General features: G+C 29.9%; 2 protein-coding genes across 6 annotated transcripts in view; one reads left to right on the forward strand and one right to left on the reverse strand.

Moving 5' to 3' along the window:
* Positions 1-13,415, forward strand: part of LOC105144965 (uncharacterized) — a 141,103-nt gene extending 127,688 nt beyond the window's left edge. For all 5 annotated transcript variants that reach the window (XR_015544324.1, XR_846009.2, XR_015544327.1 and 2 more), the window contains 2 exons: positions 6,734-6,870; positions 12,813-13,415. The gene's annotated coding sequence lies outside the window, so the exon portion shown is untranslated. The remainder of the gene's footprint in view (positions 1-6,733; positions 6,871-12,812) is intronic.
* Positions 1-25,473, reverse strand: part of MESR6 (misexpression suppressor of ras 6) — a 697,505-nt gene extending 672,032 nt beyond the window's left edge. The window contains exons 1-3 of the mRNA XM_011054241.2: positions 25,290-25,473; positions 19,899-20,044; positions 18,396-18,545 (exon numbers count right to left, since the gene is read on the reverse strand). Of these exons, the coding sequence (XP_011052543.1) occupies positions 18,396-18,545; positions 19,899-20,044; positions 25,290-25,352 (359 nt within the window). The 5' untranslated portion in view covers positions 25,353-25,473. The remainder of the gene's footprint in view (positions 1-18,395; positions 18,546-19,898; positions 20,045-25,289) is intronic.
* Positions 25,474-25,756: the final 283 nt, after the last annotated feature.

A 25,756-nucleotide genomic window follows, 5' to 3' on the forward strand; every position in this document is an offset into this window, starting at 1 on the left:
CTAAATTAATTTTTCAACTAAATTAATTCAGTTGTCTTTATTTCTTTTGTTAAAGAATAGATGTATTTTTATTAAATATAACATATTTTATTCATAAGTCAATATTTATAAATATGCATTCTTCATCAAAAGAAATGAAGATGAACCAAATTAATTTAGTCAAATGCACAATTTTGTTTCAATGTATTAGGTGTTGGAATTAATTCGTAGCGTTTTACAAGTGATGGGAAGTACTTTCATTAATGTATTTTTTAATGCTCATGTGAAATAAATAACATTCTTTCATTAAAAACGCTACGAATTAATTCCAACACCTAATACATTATCAAGGAACATGTGTATCTTGATCAATAATAAATCAAAGAGAAAGAAAATCAGTTACAGAACAAAATAATTTCATATATTTCTTATGGCTTACATAGAAGCTATTTGATAAATATATATTCAATTCAATAGGAGGTAAACGTACTTGGATGAATTATAAGTAAAAGCAGTACAAAAGTATATATTACGACGTATAATTTGTATAACGTGTATAAAATTATATGCCCCTGAAATAATTGCAGATGAATTCTGTAACCTTTTTGAAACGATCGCTGAATATAAGTGACTTGAAACGACGGTTCTATAATGTCGATCTTTAAAGAGTTAAAATAATAAGGTGTGTGTGATTAATAGGGAAAAGAAGGAGGCGAAGAGCGTTACGGATTCACATGCGAATAAATTGAACGATATTGCAAAAGCACAATTACATATTTATCTCTTTCGCTCTCGAATATCATAAGAACTGATCCAAAAGTACGATCATCGCGCCTCGGGGTCGATGTTATCTCGAGCTGCCGTGGCATCGGCTGCCTACGCACGAACGTCGCCGCGTGACGGACATCTGAATGTGCATGCACGCAGCTGCGCTTCACACGCGGGACACCCACCGGCAATTATGCACGCATTGTAACGTACGAGGGCGAAAAAAAATCGTTCACGCGAATAAGGGAATAAGTGAGAGAGAGAGAGAGAGAGAGAGGAAGAAAAAAAAGGAGAGAGCGCAAGGAAACGCGACACAAGTCCATACACGCACGTACAGTAAGTCAAGTAAGATCGTGGTCGGCCTTACTCAAAGCTAATAAAAGATATCGCCCTAAATCTATCATGAATCCATAGAGGACACCTTTGTCCTTGATACACTATCAAGGAAAATTCAGTTGTCATTGAACTTTCTTAAGAGAATCACATTAAGCGCCATGAGTACCAAATACGCATCACGCTATGAAGCTGTGTTCCTCTGCACTCACCCAAAAATGTCACAATTAGCGGCTGCTAAATATATGAAAAAGTCGAAATCAGAATTCGTACAGAAGTGGGTGTAGCGATATAATGTGGCAAAAAATGTCGATGATTTACCGGAACGTGGCTCGATATGCAAAGTGGACAAAAAAGACGATAAAAAAATAGTGAATCTATTGTCGCGGAATCCTGGCCTAACACTGCGTCAAGGACAAGCAAAATTGAAGCAGAAAGGTTTAGATATATCGTACGAAACTATTCGAACCTATCTCAAGGCTAATAACATGAAAGCGTGCAACACCACGCTGGTCGACCACGCTCTTACTTGACTTACCGTAAGTACGTATGTACGTAGGAAAGAGACAACTCCGAACTCTCTCGACTATTTGTCAACGGCTGAGAGACGGCTGCTGATTTCTCGCGACTTCTCTCGTCGCCTTGTATACCGCGAATGCGAGCAAAAAGAGACGGCGAAACATAGCTGCAAGGGAAGCCGCGAAGGCATCGTTCTCCATTTCGCTCTCTTCCTCTTCTCGCGACGAGATGGTACGCGTTCTTTCTTCTTGCACGCAGGATCGCAGGTACAAATCGTCGCGGTGAGATCAAAAACCGGCGCGTATTCGCCGTTAGTGCAACACCGTGCCGAGCAGAAAGCCATGCACGCGCTCACGTCGTCAGATAATCCGCCGTATAATTTCGTCGCCGCGAATGCACCACCGTGGATGCTGCGTGGATCGCAGCATCGCGTATACCTGGACGTCTTGTCGACGTAGAGACACTATAGAGACGCTTGCTTCAGAGGAAAATATAGAACACGGAGAATTTTATGATGACAAAATCAATATTTTTCATCGGCTATTCGCGAAACTCGTAAAGATATTAATCCTTTGTAATTCTGCACGACGCTGAGGCCGCGCTATGTCGGTGCAGCGTTAACGAGTATACGATATTGCGAATTGTCTCGGGAAAATACATATTTTATTCCGAGGGGCGTAAATAGCAGTTAGTTTCTTTAATTGTCTAATAATAATGCCAGGATAAAACGAGCTCCTTAGGCCGCCGCTGCGGGTCGTTTGAAAGAACTCAAAGATTGTTTATCACGGTGTTACCTAACAAAGAGAAAATCTCCGGCAACGTTCTATTACAAAGTGGCGACTACATTTTATCGTACGCCTCATTGATGAAATAATAGAAGCATAAACCGGATACACTCTCGCGCAAACAATATTTAAGCAAGCCCCCGATAACAGTGACACACGTGAGCGTGGATAAGCGGTAATGGTTCATTCGACGTGAACAAAAATAGAATTGCCGGGTCCGCTTAAAACTTACGTGGCTCCAAATGCCATACATTCTCAGGTTCTACCTCGCGGTCTAGTAGGAAGACATTTTTCTGCAGTCGGTTAAAATATGCCGGCCCGCTTGATATCAGCCTTGCAAGGCTGCCTATGACAAAGAGATCTCGCTTAAAATCAGGTAGTAAACCCGTTGTGGCGTGACGTATTCAAACGCGCTCCCGACGAATCAACGAGAGGCCGACTCTAAACCAGCTCATATTTTGCAATTTCTATATTTGTGTTCCGGCGTGAAACTTTAACGTGGCGCGTAATAACTCGGCAATGCAAGGAAAAACGGGACTTGCGAAATTTAAACGGGCGCGATTAACGCGTTATCCAGCTGCCAACTCTATCTTCCGCTAACCCAGTAAAATGTGTGAGTGTTTTTTATCTATTTGTTAAATTATACATGTACAAAAAAAAACATAAAACACACAGAAGATAAAGTGAGATAAAACGAAATTCCATAAGGTTGCAAAACAAGAATGCAATTACAAGTAAAAATGTTATTATACGCGTACTCTTGTATATGTATACTAAAGCTAATCAAGAAGACAAGTTTGTCTACACTCCACGTTCTGGACGGTTATTATGTTATAATTATACTCTCTGCTTATACATATATAAGTGGCGAAAACAATAATTTGAATATCGCTGACGTGATACTCTCGTAGCAAAATGACGTTATTTTGTCTTCATTTTGACATCAAGATGTCAACGTCAGCTTGCTATCAAGTAACAGATTGTCGCTCCAAGCAAGTTTCCAATATTTTCTTTATTTCTTTTTTTCTTTTTCATACATTATTTATAATATACACGCACTTTTTAGATTAACTTTAATGGATGTAAAATTTTGTATGTTTATATCGGAAGAAAATTTAAAAAATAACTAGTAAAGTGGAACCATTTCTAAACTATCTATGTATTATATTACGTATATTAATATAATGTTAAATTTAGATTCAGTTAAAGAAAATATAATTTCTTTAAAAAAAAATGAATATTTAAAATGTAAGAAATTTACAGTTGAATTTTATCTATAGTTATCAAAATATGTATTATTATAGGCTTGTAAATTATTATCCAATGGCCTTAAATTATTATCCAATGTTATGATTATACATACATACGTTAACTTTGAGGATTCTGAAAACAATATATTTTTATTTTTATGATTTATCGCGGATCTAAGATTCAATAAATACATGATTCTTGCAGATTAACATCATGTGCTCATTAAAAGACATTAATACGTTCCGTGCCAGATCAATTTTACGTGATTTAATTATCATCCTACGTGATCGATGACCCACGCAGCACGATTATTCTATTTATAAAATAAAATATATAATGTTAAAAAGTTACAGAAATATTACTATAAAAAAAAGGAGGTCTAACGTACAATACAAAATATAGAACAGAGCAAAAATACTTTTTATTATTTATTTAATAAAATTATTTCATAAAGTTAACATTTTATATAAACATTCATTAATAATTATTTAATAATAAACATTTTATAATTAGTGACAATTATTAATAAACATTTATATAAAATGTTAATTCTTTAAAATAATTTTATCAACCTTCAACTACATGAATGGATCATTTGGACCCTGTTGAAAATTTTAGTCGACCGCTATTTTTATAACATTGCAGAATTAATATTGCAGAGTATTGAAGTGAGAGGATAAAAAAACTTGGAACCTTTCTCTGTGATGCAATAGTTTCGTTGTTGTTTTGATGCTTGTTCCAATTATGTTTCCATTCAGTTGTGATGTAATAAAAGTTTGGCTTGGACCCGTCAAATGTAAATTCGACAGATTTTTATCGAAAGTGAAAATTCGTTTTTAATAAGTGACCATGGCCCCTTAGAGTTTTCTTTTTTTAAATATAGCAAAAGATTATATATACTTTTAATATTTCTAAAATGCTTAATTACAATTTTGATACCGTAAAACCTTATTTTATTTTATGAATTTTCTAAGTAAAAAATATAAATTCTTTTTTATATTCCAAAAAGTAAATAAATGAAGTCTGTGCTACAGTTTTTATTTTCCGCCCGTTTTATTTTCGCGCTGTATGAACAGAATTCGGTATTGATGTCATCATTGTATAGCCATAAGTCACGTGGCACCAAAGACATAGGCCGCGTTTAAGTCGACAAAGCGTTCAGTAAACGAGAATGGATCGAATGGATTAAAATGGATTCAGATTTTCAGAAATACCAATTCATGAATGTTAAAATGAATCCTTTTCAATCCTGAATGCGTTTTTATTCATTTATAGGAATTGCATAAAACAAATGTCTATCCCTTCTCAATCTTGAATGCATTTTTATTCATTTATAGGAATGGCATGGAGTATGTTCCTATGCTTTTCAATCTAAAAATAATATTATAGTATTTTGTGTGCATCGTGAATACTGTTTAATTTAAAACTCTGAATAGAAAATGCAGTTTTTCAATCCAGATGGATTTTATATATATATAATATCAATCATTTCCGTGCATTGTGAATATTGCTAAATTCAAAATTCTGAATAAGAAATGCAGTTTTTTAATCCAATCGAATAAAAAAAAGTTTGTCTTTTAATGGCCCATTTTCTTAAAATGAGTCATGAATACTATTCAATTCAAAATTGTGAGTAGAAAATCCATTGTTTCATTTAAAAATGCACGGATTCTATTTTATTCAAAATTATGAATAAGAAATTTTTCGTTTTAATTCAACTAAGTTAAAAAAAAAGTTGTACCATAAAAATGTATCATGAATTTTACTTCATTTAATATTTAAAAGAGACTAAAAATAAAAGGAACGAATTTACTACGTAAATATGTGCAATAAATGTTTTATATATATATGTAAATTCCTTATTTTTAATTAATAAATTAATCGTTTTTATGTATATTTTATATTAATACGTTTCTTTTATTATACAGCGTACTCTTTTGTAATTTTAAAATAATAACTAGAGAATTTCATGTAATTACTACTTTAATTTATTTAAACTTTTACATATATAAAAATTTTTTATATAGAATCCAATCCATTTGTATGGATTTAAAATACGGATTCGTATGAATTGAAAATTTCCAATCCATTTCAATCCATTTTCGTTTGCTGGGCGGCTAAGTCTGCTCGCCAAGCAATTAAACATGAATGGTTGGATCCACAGGTAAGAACTAATTATGCTCATTCGCTTGGCAAGCATGCCTAACCGCTTTGCCGTCTTGAACTCGCCCATAGAGAATGGACTGCATGATCCGTATCTAAGTAATATTTTAATATAGTCGACAATAATGAGAGAGAAGGACATGGAAGACAGCCAATCTCTCTCTCATTCTCTCTCCCATTCTCTCTCCCATTACACCGTTGCAAGAAAAAGAGACAGAAATGGTTGTCTTCCATAATCCCTCTCGCTTACTTTTATCGATACTATTTTGACATACGGATTAGTACTTTTCAATGTAATATACCAATAATAATTTAAATATTTTATATTTGACCGTGAAAAAATTTCACTTGTGGTACGTCAATGTCCCTTCCCCCCTTGATAAACTTCTAGATCTGCCCCTGATTAAGAAAACGAGACATAGTTGAGAGTTAAATAAATAGTGAAAAGTATTTTTGCTTTGTTCTGCATTGTGCAGACCTTCTTTACAATAATATTTTTGTAATCGTTTTATCGTTATGCAACACACATTTTATTTCATAAATATAATAACCATACTACGTCGGTCATGCAGTGTGATAATTAAATCACGTAAAATTGGTCACTAATTGATAATTATAATTAGTGACATATGTCAATGTTTAAGAAGAATAAACATAAATAGGATTCTTAAGACAGTTACTACAAAATGTTGCAACGTTTACGTACAATTTCTTACTTTGTTTATGCCTAACTTGTTAACATTTTTTTATAATTTTGTATGAAGCATAAAATTAAAAATTAAAATTATGTACAATATTTTCGCAATAAAAAAACTAATCGCAATGTCGCGTGAATCTTCGGTGACCTACGATATTATATTATTGCACCATATATCGTAATTATATATTCATATATGATATCGAAAAGTATTTAATGATTATATTTCTTTTTATAGCCAAACATCTCCCGATCTGAATGGAAAGTCCAGCGTAAGTCATTGGTGACCCACGCGGTACGAAACGTGTTAAACAAGAGAATCAGCAATGTGCGAGGTTGTCAGGTGCACGATGTACCTTTTCTTTTTCTATAACGGTAAGTTCTTTATTACGAACAGCATTATCTGAACAATGTGTACATTGGTTATTGCGTACATTCGGGAGACAGATGCACGCACTTTCCATCAGTCACGATCACAATCCTCATCGCCACGGTCATCATCATAATCCAGATCAGACCTTCGGGCAATAAAATTTATCTTCGTTTAAGAATCTAAAAGCGGATAAACGTATACAGAGAATCCATTGCAATGCAAGTAATACAAATTTTACATGTTGCCTTTGGCAACATTATAAGCTCTATAAAACTAGCAGGACCAAATCAGCAGAATCGGACCTATCGGAATTTTTAGTACTTATTTCGTATTAAATTGTACTATTAATGATGATTTTGTACCGTGCCTTTTCGATAAAAATCATGACGATGCCAGCTTAATATTAAACTAGCAGGATCAATTCAAAGTAAAAGAAAAATAATATTAGAAATAGGATTGAATTTGTGTTATATTGTATTGCCAAAAACAATTCTATATTAAATATGTTATTTCCAAAGAAACAGTAGCGTTGTTAATTTAATATTTAAGCTGACGAGACCACAAAACAAACAACACAAGGATAAAAATTAACACAATTGAATTTGTGCTAATTTGTACCATTGAAAGTAAATTAATATTTTACATGTTTTCTCCTTAAAATGACTTTATTTATATACTTACTATCTATGAGGCATTCAAATCCTTTAAAACATCATTTTATTTTATTTTTAATTTACTATCGTATAAAAATACGCAACAGATAAAAACATGAGACGTATTTCGTGAAAAAAATGTGATTTAAATTATTGCCGCTTGTAAGTTGCAGAAGTTCATAAAACATCACTCATATGAACATTCAAATTATTATATCGTCGAAAAAATTTTACATTAGTCGTACAAAAAAATGCAAAATTTTCCGGGATTAAAAGTCCGATTTTAAAGATCTTGAATTGTTCTATGGATGATTATTTTTAATTTAGCATTTTCATATAAATAAATCATTTTCCATTTGTTTACAATTTTTATCCATATTTTTCATCATCGACTCACCAATTTAAAAATTTTTGTAAAAATATTATATTTCCATTTCAATTATGAAGCAATCCTGAAAATTTCAAATGGAACTCGAATTTTTCAACTATAGTCTATTCGAGTTCCATTTGAAATTTTCAGGATTGCTTCATAATTGAAATGGAAATATAATATTTTTACAAAAATTTTTAAATTGGTGAGTCGATGATGAAAAATATTGATAAAAATTGTAAACAAATGGAAAATGATTTATTTATATAAAAATGGTAAATTAAAAATTACTCATCTATAGAACAATTTACGATCTTTAGAATCGATCTCTTGCATTTTTTGTACGACTAATAGTTTCGATGTAATAATTTGAATGTTCGCGACGTTTTCTATAAATTTCTGCAACTTATCTGCGTCACAAAAAAAGATGTCACATTTTTTTCGCGAAACATATGTCTCATATTTTTATCTGTAGAATATGTTAGCAAATTAAAAAAAAATAAAATGACGATGTTTCAAAGATGTCCGATTTGACGTGGAATGCCTCATAGCAAGTATATACTAACAGTCATTTTAAAGAGAAAATATTAACTTACTTTCAATGATAATGATAAATCAGTACAAATTCATTGTGTTAATTTTTACCCTTGTGTTATTTTGTTATGGTTCTGCTAGCTTAAATATTAAACTAACAGTGCCACTATTTTCTTGGAAATGACACAATATAGAATTGTTTTTGGTAGTACAAAATAGTACAAAGTCAATCCTATTGATTTCTGATATTATTTTTTTTTTCTCTTATTTTGAATTAGTCCTGCCAGCTTAATATTAAGCTACGATTTTTTTCCGAATAGCACATGATACAAAATTATCATTAAAATTATCATTAATGGTACAATTTAGTACAAAATGAGTATTCAAAATTCCAATTTGATTCTGCTGATTTGATCCCTCTAGCTTTATAAAGCTAACATTATATTATATTTAAATTACATTTGTAGCATAAGCTTCATTTAATACGTAGTTAGCATCGTCATGTAGATCAAAATGAAAAATGTTATTATAAATGTATTATCATTTGTCAATACTATATACGTTATTGATTATATACGTTTGTGCTCAATTATATAAAATTATAACAATAAAATTTACTATTTAAAAATATACAATACACCAATGATTAATAATACCTAATAATACATGTTTTTATAATATTTATTTCAAATTATTAACTACCACTAACAGCCATATCAGCAGTTAATATAAAAGTATTATAACTTTTTTTATAAAAACATAAAAACATAATTATATCAAAAGAATTATACTGCGTATTTATTTTGTACGATGTATATTATTCGATGTTATATTATTTTATTGCAAGCATATCATTTTCTTTCTTTTTTCATCTTTTACGTATTTGTGCAATATGTCAGATCCAACGAGATTCTCGTATATTATTTTCTATATTAGAGATAATTACTCGGCATCAGAATAATATGTATAAAATAATGCATACGAGAACTTAAGCATAACGTGTATAGCAATGGTTAAATGTTGGCATTTGTTTTAAATTCGAGAGAACCTCGTGTGATTCTTCGTGTAACCACGATTGCAGTATACGTTGTGTCTTCTGCACGTTCTGCATATTTTCGCGTACTCACATTCATTGTATGCCTGTTACAGGCATTGCCTTAAACGCGAACCGAGTTCCCTACAGTTCTATAAATACTCACTTATACTCTCAGTATCAATATTTTTAATAATGAAATAAAATTTTAATAAAGCTGTTTTTGTAATACTACTTCTTCATACGCAATTAATTAGAAAAATTGTAATAAACTATAAATCGTAAAAATTTACACAAATAAAATAAAAATATATATAATGTTATAACATACAAAAAAGTAAATACAATAATTTTATTTTTTTATTACTAGTAAAAAATCTTATGTTTAATTCATAATACAAAGATTAGAAATGTTTTAAAATTTTCAGAAGCTTAATGAAATCTTGAGATAGTACAATATAATGATTAATTCATATGACAATAGTCCATGAGTATTCATAGTAAGAATAACTGCATAGTAATTGCATAGCTTATTGATAACGTAATTAGTCGACATTTCTCTATAAAGGAGTGTCATGGAATACTATATATACGGTTATTATGAAATTTCAATTTAATAGATTTCCGATTAAGTAAACGCTTGTTCGTATCTAATAATCTAAAAAATTCCATTAGATCTTGCTCTAATTGTTATTCATGTTACTACATCAATTTCATTTATAGTTGGCTTTTTCGCGTGCGAGGCAACTCGTTGATGAAGTTGTTTAAACACATGATTAATTAGCAAACTTCAATAAATCTTTAATGAACACCGTAACCAATCGATTTTACACACATATTTAAGAAAACGTTCTTGACGTTAATATCATTAGCGTTAATATTATTGTTAAAAATAAATACTCTTGAACATGTGTTTAAAACTGATTGGTTACGGTATTCATTAGAGATTTATTAAAGTTTGCTAATTAACCATATGTTTACGATCAAAACAAGGTATATAATTATTTTTTTAAATACGTCGTCCCCTTTACATCTTTTTTTTATTTCTAATTTTAAGTGACAATGATCAAATACATTGATATAAATTAAATTAACCAAGTTAACTATAAATTCAAATAAATAACTAACATTGAAAATACAACTTCTTAATAATATCGCAACATTATTTAAAATTGTATATTAAAGCTGTACACTTAAATAGTAATAATAGTAATAATTAGTATATTTATTAGTACATTTACTAGTTATGTTTTATGTGTTATATAACCGTCTCGCGAAATCAGAACAATTGAGAAACATAGTTTTACAGCAAATTCTCAAAATAAGATTATATTTGGGTCGCGATCACTAATAGATTGCGAGCCAATTTGTTAATAGATTACAAAAAATTTAGAATGTTAAATTATACTTCGTTATTTTTATACAAACTTGCGTGCGCATATATTTCTTCCAAATTTTGTATGAAATTGGATTCTGAACAATGGTAGGAGATCAACACCTTTCGATATAGACTATCATTATCAAACTCGTTGCATCAAAATCAATTTACGTTGATGTCGAAGGAATCAACAGAAATAGGAAACAAGAGCATTCCTCAGACATACTTCTATACTGAGAAAAAAATATTGTTGATTCAATAAAAGTCTATATTATTACAGGCTATCACTAACATAAGTGATTAATTCATGTATATTTTTATTGACATAAAGGCATAAATTATTATTTCAATAATCAAACCTTTATGTCAATAAAAATATACATGAATTAATTATTTATGTTAGTGACAGCCCCTAATATAGACTAATTGAATCAATAGCATTTGTTTCTCCGTATAGATCGGTAAAATAGATCTATAAGATTATATTTAATAAATAATAAAAAAAAATAGAAACAGTATATAGTGATATAAATAACGTAAATAATTAAATAACGTATAAATAATTAATTTACATATCGTACACCTTCTTATATTTACTAAAGCTAGATGGATTGCGAATGTTTGCCATTTTAAAAAGTGGGTCGCGATCTACACAAGTTGGGAAGTCCTATACAGCATATTTAACAGTTTACTAAGGAGTAACCTTAACGAATCAATTAGCGACGAAGAAGGACGAAAAGGGAAAGGTGGACATAAAGGAAGGGAATAGGAGGATCGAGACTCGATCTTTGCGGAGTCGATGCTAATTTCTGAGGTCGAATCGTGCGCCAACCACGCTCGCGATTGGTCTATGCAAGTGGCGGCCCCTTTTTGTTCTTTTAGTCGAGAATCGCCGACATATATATCTATATACATATATGTGTGTATGTGTATATGTATATATATATATGGAGCAACCTGGCGACGATCGTGATATGTCAGCCGGCACCCACGCTCCTGCGACTTCAGTCTCGTTTGCCACCTTTGCCGCTAAACCTTTTCGGCCCTGACCTGTCCTATCATCACTTCAGGTTCTCTCTAAACTTATGATTTATTATCTCACGGTATCGGATTACAAATCAAGATTTTCAGCTATAATTTTTTTCGATTCTTAGTAGAGTTTGTATAATATTAATAAAATAATTTTCGTTGTTCAATTTTCTGGCAAGTATAAGCATTGCTACGTACAATAAATTTGACTACTAATTTAATCGCATATTTTTTAACAATTCTGATAAATTCTCATACAAAATTTAAAGACATATCACACTTTCATGTATAGATATCATAAAAAACACATTAAAAATATTTGCTTCAATATCAAAAGGTGTGTGAATAATTTTTTTATTTTAGAAATTAATTAGAAATTAAGTTTTTAGAAACTTAGCGCGATGTTCATAGTTGAGTCTTATATTTTAAAATCATCTTAAATATAGTCTTGAGAACTAAACTAATCAGAGAATCGTATGTATTAGCATCTTATATATTATATAATAAATATTATTTAAGATGAGCTTAAAATAAAAATGGACTAAATATATATAAAATATATATTTAGAAATATATAAATTGATAACAAAATCTAGCGCAACTATAACGAATTATGATTTATTTCCAATTATTTATTAATATTATTATATTATATATCTATGCATTATCTATGCATTCTATAAATCTGATAGAAACAGCTAAATTTTTATTAAATAAAAATAAAATAAAAAATATGTAGTACTATATATTATACAATATAAAGTGTCACATCAAAATTAGATAAGAAAATACTGGAAAAATATTCCACTTACACTACTGGCAAAAAATAAAAATTAGGACAGTGAGTTGAAAGATGTTTGCCTGTTTTATCCGCTATTTTATTATCGCTGATATCATTCTTGCAATGTAACAATATTATTATTCTAATCGCCCCTTCTCTTTTGCAGAAAAGAAGGCGCGATGGCTGACGATTGCATTCGCCATCCACTACGATTTTCTCCCACTACTAGCACTTTCTGTCCTCCTACTCTGATGCCAGTTGGGCCACCTCTTTCTGAAAATGATGTACCATCACCGACTATTGGGTGCAACTGAAATCAAGGCTACCGATTGGACGCCTTGGATTGGATCTCTAACGCTCACCTAGGAATGTCGCGACCTCGTGTTGAGATGCAAATTAACGTAATCTCTGTGAGCCGTATGTTATCGAGCCGCGATCGGCGACGCCTTCGAATTGCTCTATGCGAAGGATTTATGTTAATTCTAAATAACCTTCACTGAAATTAACCGTTTTGCGTAACGTTTAAAGATCTCTCTCCGATTGAGAGGGAGCCTTCAATGCAATCAATTTTTTTGTCCGGATCTCACAATTAGAAGTAAACATGTGATATGTCAATATCACAATTCTGCCAATATTAAAAGCATGCCTATTTCTAGCTGATAAGATAATAATAAACATCATGAAGTAATTAAACACGTACGTATACTCGAAGTTCATATGTATATTCAATGTTGAACATTAAAAAAAATACATTTTAAAACTCTATCAATTAATGTACCTCTTTATTTTTTAAATTTAAGGAAACAAAGCGCAATATTTCTGCAAAGGACAAATCATTTTCTACAAGAAAAATACTTAAAAATGCAAAAGGCATTCCAAATATTGTCTAATTATATACTACAGCAGTTTACTCTTTCTCAATATTAATTTAAAACATTAATATATTGATAAAAAATTTCTACATCGAAATAATTTATGTAAGTAAATCGTATCATCATAATGTCATATTAATATTCTCATAAAAAAGGATTCTATAGGAAAACGAAAGATTTTGTTTAAGTATCATGAAATAATGTTATATCATTCCTAAGGTTTATTAGACAGATCTGTTAGATCTGTCGACGATGTCGCTTTTATTGCAATTTAGCTGAAGTTATTCGAGATATGAGGAAGTGGGACGATAGGAATGAACGGTTGATGAGGAGAAAGGTGGAGGACCGTTAAAGCTACGCGGGGAAAGAAACTGTAGGTAAGAGACAACCGCGAAAAAGTCTGGCAAGTGAAATGTCGGTTAATTTGTAGCCAGGTCTAGTCCATGCCATAATCTCCGCATGTATCATACTCTCATATGTGCCAAGACACACCGATGTGTCGCGTGCACCATAGAGCGTATATTATTAATTATCATCATATAAAAAACGAATAGTCTTTATGTATTATATAATATTATGTTGCAACATAAATTATCGACAAATGTTGAAGGATAATTGATTAGCCGCAAATCCGCGATTAGTTCTTTATTTGACAAAATTGCGAAACATAAATCATAATGTGATGCAATTATTAATAAAATAGAGAATTATTAAACTTTAATTTTGATTTTTAAATGTATGATTTCTTGATATCTAAATATATTTGTTGTATAAAAAAATATTATATTTTTGTATTATTTTAAAATAGAAATTTTATTATAAAGATTATAGTACTTTATATATATATATGTATATATATGTGTGTGTGTGTGTGTGTGTGTGTGTGTGTGTGTGTGTGTATGTGTGTGTGTGTGTGTATATGTATAATAATATAAAATATATACTAAAAATATTGCAATACGCTAGATCAATAGTATCATAAATTTGAAGTTATAAATTATAATGATATTTTAATGTAAAATAAATATTTCGAATAATTACTTTTATTGGGATTACTTTTATTACTTATTGACTGTCAGATTGATCGTTAATAGACGAAATCTATTATACAATAAACTATTTAAATATTTATACATAATTTATGTACAACAAAAAAAGAAGTAGAAATCAATATTGCATTTCACTAAGCAACCTACGTGATCAAGTCACTAAGCGAAAGCTACAACAAGCTTTTACCGTACCAGCATTCAGAATACCTGTACATAAGCGGTGTTTTAACTATGGCAGGAATTTATTACTAGACACCGAGAATATGTTACAACGTTTGCGCACTTCGTTATATCAACGCTGTTTTTCCAGAAAACCACGGAATGTACGAGATCTTCAAGACTTGATGTGAGAATAGAAAATGCTTAAAAAATTACCTGATTACGTGAGTAGATACACAAGAGGAATAATTATATCGCGCATTTCATGTTTTACTCTAAAAAATATTATATATTTATGCTTTTACACACGATTTTAATCTTGGAAGAATAAAAAATGTAAACACATAAAACAGTCAGTGAGAAACACTGACCAAATGGTACTTACAATCTTGTAATACTTTATCGTTCAGGTGAAACTATTCTACATAAAACCGAACGAAAAGCTTTCTTCTTGCTCGACACTCTCGTATAAGTAGGCGATTCAAATGCCGCTCCGTGCAGAGAGCTACGAAACGTGAAACAGAGCATAAAAAGAACAATCCACGAGGTGGATGAGAAGGGCACGTAAGGAAGCCGAGTTTACGAGATGATTGTCCTATGGACCCTATTTATTCGACATGAAATCTCCAGGTGGATCTCTATTGTAGATTATTGCGCTATTGTCCATTGTCGCAATCCACAACTGGTCTTTTTAGATCTTTTGACATAAATGAAAAAAGTTCAGCAAAGATAGAGAGAGAGAGAGAGAGAGAGAGAGAGAAAGAGAGAGAGAGATAATAACGTTAGATTAAGATATTTGAAGTAATCAAGATATTTGAAGTAATCAAGATTAAGAAGACACAAAATGCCTTTTTTCAATTATTATTAATTCAATAATATATAATTTAATATCTTATTATTTAAGATTCAAATTTTTTTAATGCTTTTCATAATTTAGTACTTGACAAAATTAAACAAATTATTTTGAATATCAATATAAATATTAATTTTATTTCCTTATTTATCTGAATCATAGTGACTATATTCTTTAATATATATATTGCAACAAAAAATATCATAAATTCGTAAGTCAATATCATTCAATTCAACATTTATGCAAAAAGTCCTCAATCGTATCTTAATTCCAATTACTTTCCAATTTAAGAGCAAAGTCGACAGGGATGTTAAAATTAACAGTAATTAGCAATAAAATTAACAACAATTAGTAGTATCACGTGGATCCCGCGTTAGGCGTTTAAGAGAAGAAAGCAGCTTGCATGCAACGCGAACAAGGAGGTTTTACATCCTGCGGGACAAATATCGATGGAAATCGAATGATGCGGAACAGGCACCTGCGTGGGTACAGGCAATTACGTATGAATAACTTCGACGAAAAAGTAGCCGATGCGATCGCACACCAACTCTGATCTTATCGATATGGTGTCGCGCATTGCCGAAGGTCCTAAGCCCAGTATGACGGTGCAATTATCAATAATTGAGAAATTTTTTTTCGAGTGTAATTCAATATAACGAGCTGGTGCACATTAATTTAATATTATAAGCACTGTCTCCGAACATTCCCGTTATTATATTGCGGTAAGATCATTAACCTCTTTTCGTGATACGCAATTTATGTTTTTTCTTCTTTTTTTTTGTCAGTTGAAATACTTCGTAAATTTCGAAGACAAATGTAATTTGGGTCATATGCTTCAAGATAATACTCAAGTTATTTATTCGAAGCGCATAAATCATCAGATGTGCAATCTCACTTTAATTACTCAAATTAATTAAGAAAAGATCAATTGATATATATATATATATATATATATATATATATATATATATGTGTGTGTATATATATGTGATAATATGCATATATACATATATAAAGATTATTAACAATAACATATGCTTGTATGTCATCAGATTAAAATAATTATATATGAACATCAAAAGTCTTGTAGAGCTACTAACGAAAGCCAAAGCCATGATAAGATTTATCATTTTTAATTAAATTTAAGTATCTTAAAAATCATTTAAAATTATAAATATATAAGCAAAAAGAATATTTATATGTAACTTCAATTTTTTAAATCCCTTTGCTTTTGTTAATAGTAGATACTAATATTTATGTGTATATATGATAAAATTATTAGTAATGTATTATTACTATTTTTATTTCAGATTTTAATTTGAATGAAATTTTCTAATATTTGGATTAGTCATACGAATATTAATCCATTCTTTAAAAAAAAAAAGAGGAATAACAATAGTAATAAAATAAAAATAAATTTTACTTAATAATTTATTGTCCTCTTATTTTTATAAAAAACAAATTAACATCCTGCTAATATAAATAATCAAATTATTAGAAAATTTTCTTGTTTTAATTAAGTATCTGATAACTTAAGTGTGACAACTAAATATCTTTTCAATAAATAAAATGTCGATTATTATAATTAGTGTTTTAAAATATTACAATACTATATATATATATATATATATATATAAACTCTCAATTGCAGCATTGAGTCATTTGGACCCAAAACAAAAATTTTTGGACAATTATACAATCTGTACGATCGGTACTGAAATTCTGAATATTTAAAAAGTTTTGAACCTTCATCTATCAATCGCCGTAAGGAGTAGATTTACTTGTATTTTGTATTTCAAACAAGACGCTTTAGAATTTAAGTGTAATTTCTAAAGCTATAGTTGAGGCTAAGCTATTAAAAGCTAGTAGCTAACAGAAGTCAGTAAAAATATAAATAAAAAAGGATCATGACATAATGCGCATGTTTCACTCACATTACATGGATATATATCTCCATGATAATTCGAGAAACATAACTCAAGTCCTGAACCATATGAGTTTTTTACGGTATATACCGTCGTGACGCGACGCTTCCCTTTTGCTATTTTAATTATCTTTTTCCTCCTCGTTTATTCTTTCGACTCGTCAACTCTACGATCACCTATGTCTTTCTTTATTGAATATACGTGATGATTTTTCCTTATCGAACATGTTACCATCTTTCAACCGTGTGAAATTATATCTTTATAAGGAGATTGTATCACTGCGACAAGTGTTGCAGTACTTGAATTTTAAAATATTTAGTTTCTTTATGACACAATTAATAATTCACAATGGCGTGATCAATAATTACATTTCCAGTACTTAATTTATTAGAAAATTTTATTTGTAAGAAACTATAAACAGAAACTGTTAATGAACTTGAAATGAGATCTGCGCATTCAAAGAAGTTTAAAACAGATCGATAATCGATATTTGACATTATCTTATTAATAACTCATAAATTATTGGAATTTATATTATATCTCTGGAATATTTTTTTATATTATATTTTTTTATATTATATTATTTTTATTAATATCATGTCTACGTCAGAATGATTCAATAGAGAGAAACTGTATTGAAATCAAAAACTTAAAATTGGTCACAAACAGAAACTTTTATTTGTTCGAGTTTAAGTCGCGTTATTTTAAATATTATTAAGCTTTTTTCTATATATTAATTAATATAGAGAAATTACGAAACAATGAACAATCTCATAAAAGTAACAGAAATTGTTTTGCTAATTAAAAATGGTCCGAAATCAAGAGAATTAGAATTACATTTCGAATCCAAATCAGAAAAATATATGAAAAATATATGATATACACACTTACCTTATCAAGCCGGTCTCCTTTTGCTTGCCAATGAGGAATGTCAGTACACCATCAGTCATCTGATTCGCCCATGGTGGTTTTACCCAAATCAGGTTCTTAAGATGACCCGCATACGCTGCAGGTAGAATCCAATTCTCGATGCTAATCTCGCTGAAAAAACAAAATGCCCATTATAGATAATTTTTCGTTTATAAAATTCGTTCACAGATTGAAAAGTTATTTATCTTCATATGTTCTTTTCTCTTTTCGCAGTCTGTATTATCAAAAGCGCACATTGTACTTGAGAAATAATATGTAATGTTTAGTAAAAATATGTTTTATACACTTGCACCGTAATTAAATAATACTAATCTAATAAATTACTTCTGATATCCTCTGTTTCTCTCTTTAATATTTAGATTAATTCAGACAAGTTCTATCTCAGAAATGATAAAACAATAAAAATAACAAAAGCAACGTGCAATCATTCACAATAAAATAAGATAAATTAGAAAAATTGCTTAATTTCGACAAGTTTCAAATCAATAACGTGCAACGTGCGTCATTCACAATAAAATAAGATAAATTAGAAAAATTGCTTAATTTCGACAAGTTTCAAATCAATAACGATGATACAAAAGTATTTAAAGTAATAAAATAAGAGAATTATTGTTGCTCTTGCATCTGTACCTATACAATTTTATCGATAACCAAGCAGAATAACAAGTCACGATAACATCAAAATAACATTAAAATGAAATCGGAAGTGATTGAAAAATGACTTTTAATGATCATTTTGGAGTCATTTTGACATCATTTTGATATCATAATATGTCTTGTTATTCTGCTTGAGTATTAATTAAATTTAATGAGATTGATAATGCAACTTTACTTTTTACTTTTAAAACTTAATTTTCATTTATGCATATGAAATAGAACAATATGCATAAGAATTTTTTCTGGGTTATTTTAATATAATTACCCGTTATATTTTTATAAAATTTTTGATATAAATTTTATAAATAATAATTCAAAGTTAATTTAATTAAAGCTCGAAATAAGCCATGACATTGTGTCAACTTTAAAGAAAATATATGAGCATTTTTTACTCCATTTTATAATAATAATAATTTTGTATTAGTTTATTTTATATTACATTTATTTAATTATTATAGTAATTGTGTCACAAAATTTATATTCAACTGTTGTAAAAAAATATATTTAAATTGATGCTTGATAATAAAACTTTTATTGTTGCAAAGAAATAAAAAATACAATTCAAGTGTTGAGGTGGGATTGAATACAAATTCCTCGAAATTGAGCTGATAGCCATCTTTGATAAATAATTTTATATCTCGAATATCGATGCATTATATATTTCATTGGTAAGAATTTGATACAAGAATTTCCTTCGCACGCCAAAGAAAGATTATATTCGATATCCTTCATTGAAGGACAAATATATTATAATATTATACACACAAAATCTACAAATGTAATTATTATATATATGTATACACATACCTAAACAATTGATTCTTGTCCCACACCGTATCAGCCGGCATCTCCTTCGGTATCAGCATATCGGGATGTGAATCCAGATGTACGAAGGTATTACCTTCGAAGGGCAGATGCTTCGATCCCATGCACCGATATATAAACGGTAAAACCTGCAAGAATATCATAAATATGGCGCGTTTAGCAAATATATTTGTTTAATTAAATCTCACGTCGCGTCACAAGTTCGCGGTTATTATCGACGCGCAAACTGGCGTTGAGATCTCGAACTTGAACTTAAACTCTTGAAATTGATAATTGGAAGTTACATCAGGTAATCACAGATTTTCGACAGACTGATCTCCTCACTCCAACTTCAAGACAATCAAAAAGTATATTCGAATTCAATTAATTTCGTTACAAAGTTGTAATATGTATTTAAAGTATTTACATTAAATCGACAATAAATATTTATTCATAAACAAATAAATTTCAAAGCCATCGGGATTTATATATTATATATAGATATTACAAAATATTGAATAATTATAATTTTATTCTTAGCAAAATCCTGATCAAAATTCTGATTGTCTTCACATTCCTTTGAAAACATTTAAAACATTTCGCCATCCCTACAACACAAAAGTTGCAGCAATATTGCAGCGTCATTACAACAATATTGCTGCAAATTCTGTGCTGTATGGACAAATTCTGATGCACAAATTCTAGTGAAATTGGTGCAAATTAAGGCTGTTGTACATAATGTAATTGATTTAATGTAAGTGTAAAAGTGAAATGAAATTTGTATGTGTTTAAATTATAAAATACATATTTTATTTAACAACACAATAAATGTATTGAAGATTTCACGATTTACAACTACTTCTATATTTGTATTAAGCATGCACTTTTACGTCATTTTGTATACGACAGCTTTATATATACCGATGCACACTTAGGCCCTGCGTACGATGAAAGAAACATTAGGAATTGGAATAAATATTAAGATTTCAACCTACTAGAAATTGTGTATTCCAACTGAAATCTGATAAAACTGAGTATCTGATAGATTGAAATCTTAATATTTATTCCTAATATTTGTTCTATTGTGCGCAGGCCTTTATAATAAATGAGAATGGATTAAAATGGATTAGAATTGAAATTCTAATCCATTTGAATTTATCCGAATGCCGTACTTATATTTGAGACATTCCACGTCAAACCGGGCATCTTTGAAACATCGTTTTATTTTTATCTGTTTTTTAAATTTGCTGACACAATTACAGATAAAAATATGAAACATGTGTTTCGCAAAAAAAATTCGAAATTTTTTTTTAAGTTATTCACGCTTGTAAATTGCAGAAATTCATAAAAAATGTCGTTCAGGCGAACATTTAAATTATTATATCATTGAAACCGTACAAAAAAATGCAAGAGAAAAAAAAAATTGCTTGTATTGTATTATTCTGTATTGTATTATCCTATTATTATTTCTTTACACTAAGGATGACCTAATAATAAGGTCGAAATGTATGTTCTAAGAATTTGAAATACATAAAAATCTGGCTTGTAACCTCTTCTTGTTATTTATTGTTTATCATCATATTAATTCCCATTTCAATTATAAAGTAATCCCTGAAAATTTCAAAATGAAACTTGAATGGACTATATCATTTAAAAATTCTGTTATGTGATCATACAGTATGCGGAACCGCGTCGATGATATTTTTACAAAATTTTTTAATTAATGAGTTGATGATAAAAAAAATTTTAATAAAAATTGTAAACAAATGGAAAATAATTTATTTATATAATATAACAATTATAGGCAATTTACAAGCATGAATAACTTAAAAAAAAATCTCAAATTTTTTCGCGAAACATATCTCATATTTTTATCTGTAGAATATGTTAGCAAATTTAAAAAAAAAATTAATAAAAATGGTGATGTTTCAAAGATACCTGGTTGTTTGACCCAGTGGAATGCCTCATGGTCCATTTTCACTTTGTTTAGGTTCAATTAGACGGAAAAACTTTTTTTAGATTCAATTGGATAAAAAAATTGCATTTCCCGTTCAAAATTTTAAATTGAGCAGTATCCATACGATGCACTTGAAGGACTGAAATTTTTTTTTTTAGATTGAAAAGCATAGACATATATGTTTTATGCAATTCTTATAAATGAATAAAAATGCATTAGAATTTATAAGAACTCATTTCAACGGTCGCAAATACGAAATTCTGAATCTATTTCATTCTCATTTACTAGGCACTGAGTGCATCCAATCGAATTCATTAATAAGTAAGTACCTGTAAATTATAAAATTAATATTGATAAGTCTCTCCGTATTGCTGCTATTTTTGCACTAAGCATCTTCGCTTTCTTTCTCTTTAACGCCCAAATATATGTATATTTATTTCCTTTCAAGTACAAAAATTTTTGGTATCTGTTCATAACGCGAACAATATATATATTTATATATTACAATGTATAACAATATTTGAAGAATAAACTAGACTCGGTTCCACTAATGTAAGATTAACTTCAATCTCTTAATTTGAATTAATGTTTATTTTTTTCTAATTCTTAGAGATAAGTTAATACATTGATAAGGCTCTTCCCATACAGCACTTTATCCCAGAAAACATTCTTAATGTTAGACATTCTCAAAATGTCCCTTGAAAATCTGTGCTATATATGTGCCTCAGCAAACAAAAATGGATTGAAATGGATAGGAAATTTTCAATCCATCCGAATCCATATTTTAAATCCATAAAAATGGATTGGATTCCATATAAAAAATTACGTTTAAAAGTTTAAATAAATTAAAGTAGTAATTACATGAACTTCTATAGTTATTTTAAAACTTTTATACACAAAATATACGCTAGCAGAGTAATGAAGAAAACGTATTAATATGAAATATATATAAAAGCGATTAACTTATTAATTAAAAATAGTAATTTATATATGTAACATTTATTGTACATATTTACGTACATATTTCTTTTTATGTTTCTTTTAACTATTAAATGAAGTAGAATTCATGATATATTTTTATGGTATAACTTTATTTTAATTCAGTTGAATTAAAACAAAAAATTTCTTATTCTTAATTCTGAATAAAATAGCATTTTAAAAAATGATGCATTTTTTTAATGAAACATTGGATTTTCTATTTATAATTTTGAATTGAATGGCATGGCCCATTTTAAAAGAAAGACATTTTTTTATTCAATTGGATTGAAAAACTGGATTTCCTATTTACAATTTTGAATTGAGCAGTATTTACTATAATATTATTTTTAGATTGAAAAGAAATATACTCCATGCCATTTCTATAAATGAATAAAAATGCATTCAAGACTGAAAAGGAATATACATTTGTTTCATGCAGTTCCTATAAATGAATAAAAATGCATTCAGGGTTGAAAAGGATTCATTGTAACATTCATGAATATGTATTTCTGAAAATCTGAATACATTTTAATCCATTCTTATTTGCTGGGTTTAAGGATTATTTATATTGGCCATAAATTGTTAATTTATGCTGTAAATTGTAAACTGTAAGAAATTAACCAATCACAGTTGAATGTGAACGAAATAAAGTCGATTATTCTCCTCATATTTAATTGTGAATAATGAATTTCTTACCTATAATCGAGAATTGATTAAAATAGATAAATAAATTCAGATTTTCAGAAATATGCATTTGCAAACGTTAAAATGAATTCTTTTCAATCCGGAATACATTTCTATGCCTTTCGACCTATCTAAAAATAATATGATCAGCTTTTTTGCATTGTGAATACTGTTCAATTAAAAATTGTTAATAAGAAATATGCCGTTCTTTAATCCAATTGCATCTAATTGAATCTAATTGAATCCAATTAAATTTAAAAAAATGTTTTCGCTCTTAAAAGTACGCATTCGGATAGGTAAAAGTTCAATCTACTTTAATCCATTCTCATTTACTGAATATAAGCTTATGGCATAAATTAACATGAACTAATAGGAAATTTTTGCAATAACGTACGTTATAATTGGATTCACGTGAATTCAGATATAATGAACACTAAAGTAACATATGTTATTCTTTTCTTAATTAATTAGAAAAAGATAATGTGACCTTTTTAGCGTTCATCTGTATATCTAGATATAAAACGCTATTGCAAAAACTCTCTAGTGTATAATAAATGATTCTTTACTGTATCAGAAGATAATTTTTAAGGCGTACTCTAGAATACAGAAATATATAACCTACGTATAGTTATATAGTTAGTAAAAAAATATATATACATATATCATTAAAGAGAGAGAATACATTTATAATCTTTTATTTTAATTTGACGTAATATGTGTGATCTACATAGTTTTGATATTTAGAACAGAGGATAGAGTGTGGCTGTGATCAAAGTCTCGCTACAATTAAAATACTTAGAAACAATTGATGGATTAAATTGAAGAAAGAATTTTACAAACTGACCGATTAAAAAACGCTTCAAAGCTTCGCGTTGACCGTACTCTGTATATACAGATACACATAGGTATTATTAAGGGTGCTTATTTCCACTTGATGTGTGTGACACAAGTCGACACAAATGTTCCATCTTTTTCGTCTGTTTTCTGTTCCTGCACTAGACTGCACTAGCACCCTCTTTCTCATCTTCAACAAATATCAAACATATACCTATTTCATTTCAAAAATGTACACTACTCAGCAAATGAGAATGGATTGAAATAAATTGAAATGTATTATATGAATTGTAGATTTTCAGAAATATTGATTCACGAATGTTAAAATGAATGCTTTTCAATCCTAAATGCATTTATAGGAATTGCATGGAGCCATATTTCTATATGTCTTTCAATCTAAAAATAATATTAGCTTTTTCTGTGCACACAACAAACATTATGAATACTGTTCAATTTAAAATTTTGAATAGGAAATGCAGTTTTTTCAATCCAATTGCATCCAATTAAATCTAATTGAATCCAATTAAATCCAAAAAAAGTATTCGCTATTTATAAAATACGCATTCGGATAAAAAAGAATGTCAATCCATTTTAATCGATTCTGATTTGCTAGATAGTTCAGCCACAAAAAAACAGACCTTTTGTCACTCTCTGAATGTCAAGAAGGATAGAACGACGCTTGTGTTGACTTGTATCGACTTGCGTCATCAAATGGAAAGCTAAATTTATTAATTTCGTATAACATACAATACTTCAATAAAGGCGCGATAACGGACGGTTTCAGTTTCGGAGCAATCGAATTATATTTTACCGGAGCGCGCGTTGCGCCACTAACGCCGCGACATCTAGCGACGCAGTCGCGTAACAATACACGGTTGATGGCAGAGTGTCCGCGACGTAACGACACTAACGACGCGAGAACGGCGTTCGAATACACTCACCTCATCGTGGTCCTCCACGACATAGACCGGCGTCCTCTTGAAGTACTTGCGTATATACGACATATCTCGCGATCCTGGAACACGCGGACCTGACTACCGATATCGACGAAAATACTACGATCGCTGGACCAACAAAACGCGCAAGTTAAACGATCGATTTTCCAATTAACACCACGACAACGGAATGTACGCGGACACTGGGAATCGCGGGCACGCGACGCACTGCTTCGCGCGGAAGCACGTGGTCATCGACTGAAGTTTCGTGCTCTTAGGCGCGCACCTCAAACACAATCATTTCGCGAATAAAGGGACAGGGGCACCAGACAAGGGTTTACTCCGAATTTCTCACGAGACGAGTTTCGTAAGGTGGTTCCCCTTTTTTCTCTTACTCTAGCCCGGACCTCCCCCCATCCCCCCTCCCCCCCTAAGGATGAGGACGCCTTAGAAACCTGATCCTTCTAACATAG

The sequence above is a fragment of the Acromyrmex echinatior genome, chromosome 3, assembly GCF_024713525.1.
Source record: "Acromyrmex echinatior isolate Ae372 chromosome 3, ASM2471352v2, whole genome shotgun sequence".
NCBI classification, from domain to species: domain Eukaryota; kingdom Metazoa; phylum Arthropoda; class Insecta; order Hymenoptera; family Formicidae; genus Acromyrmex; species Acromyrmex echinatior.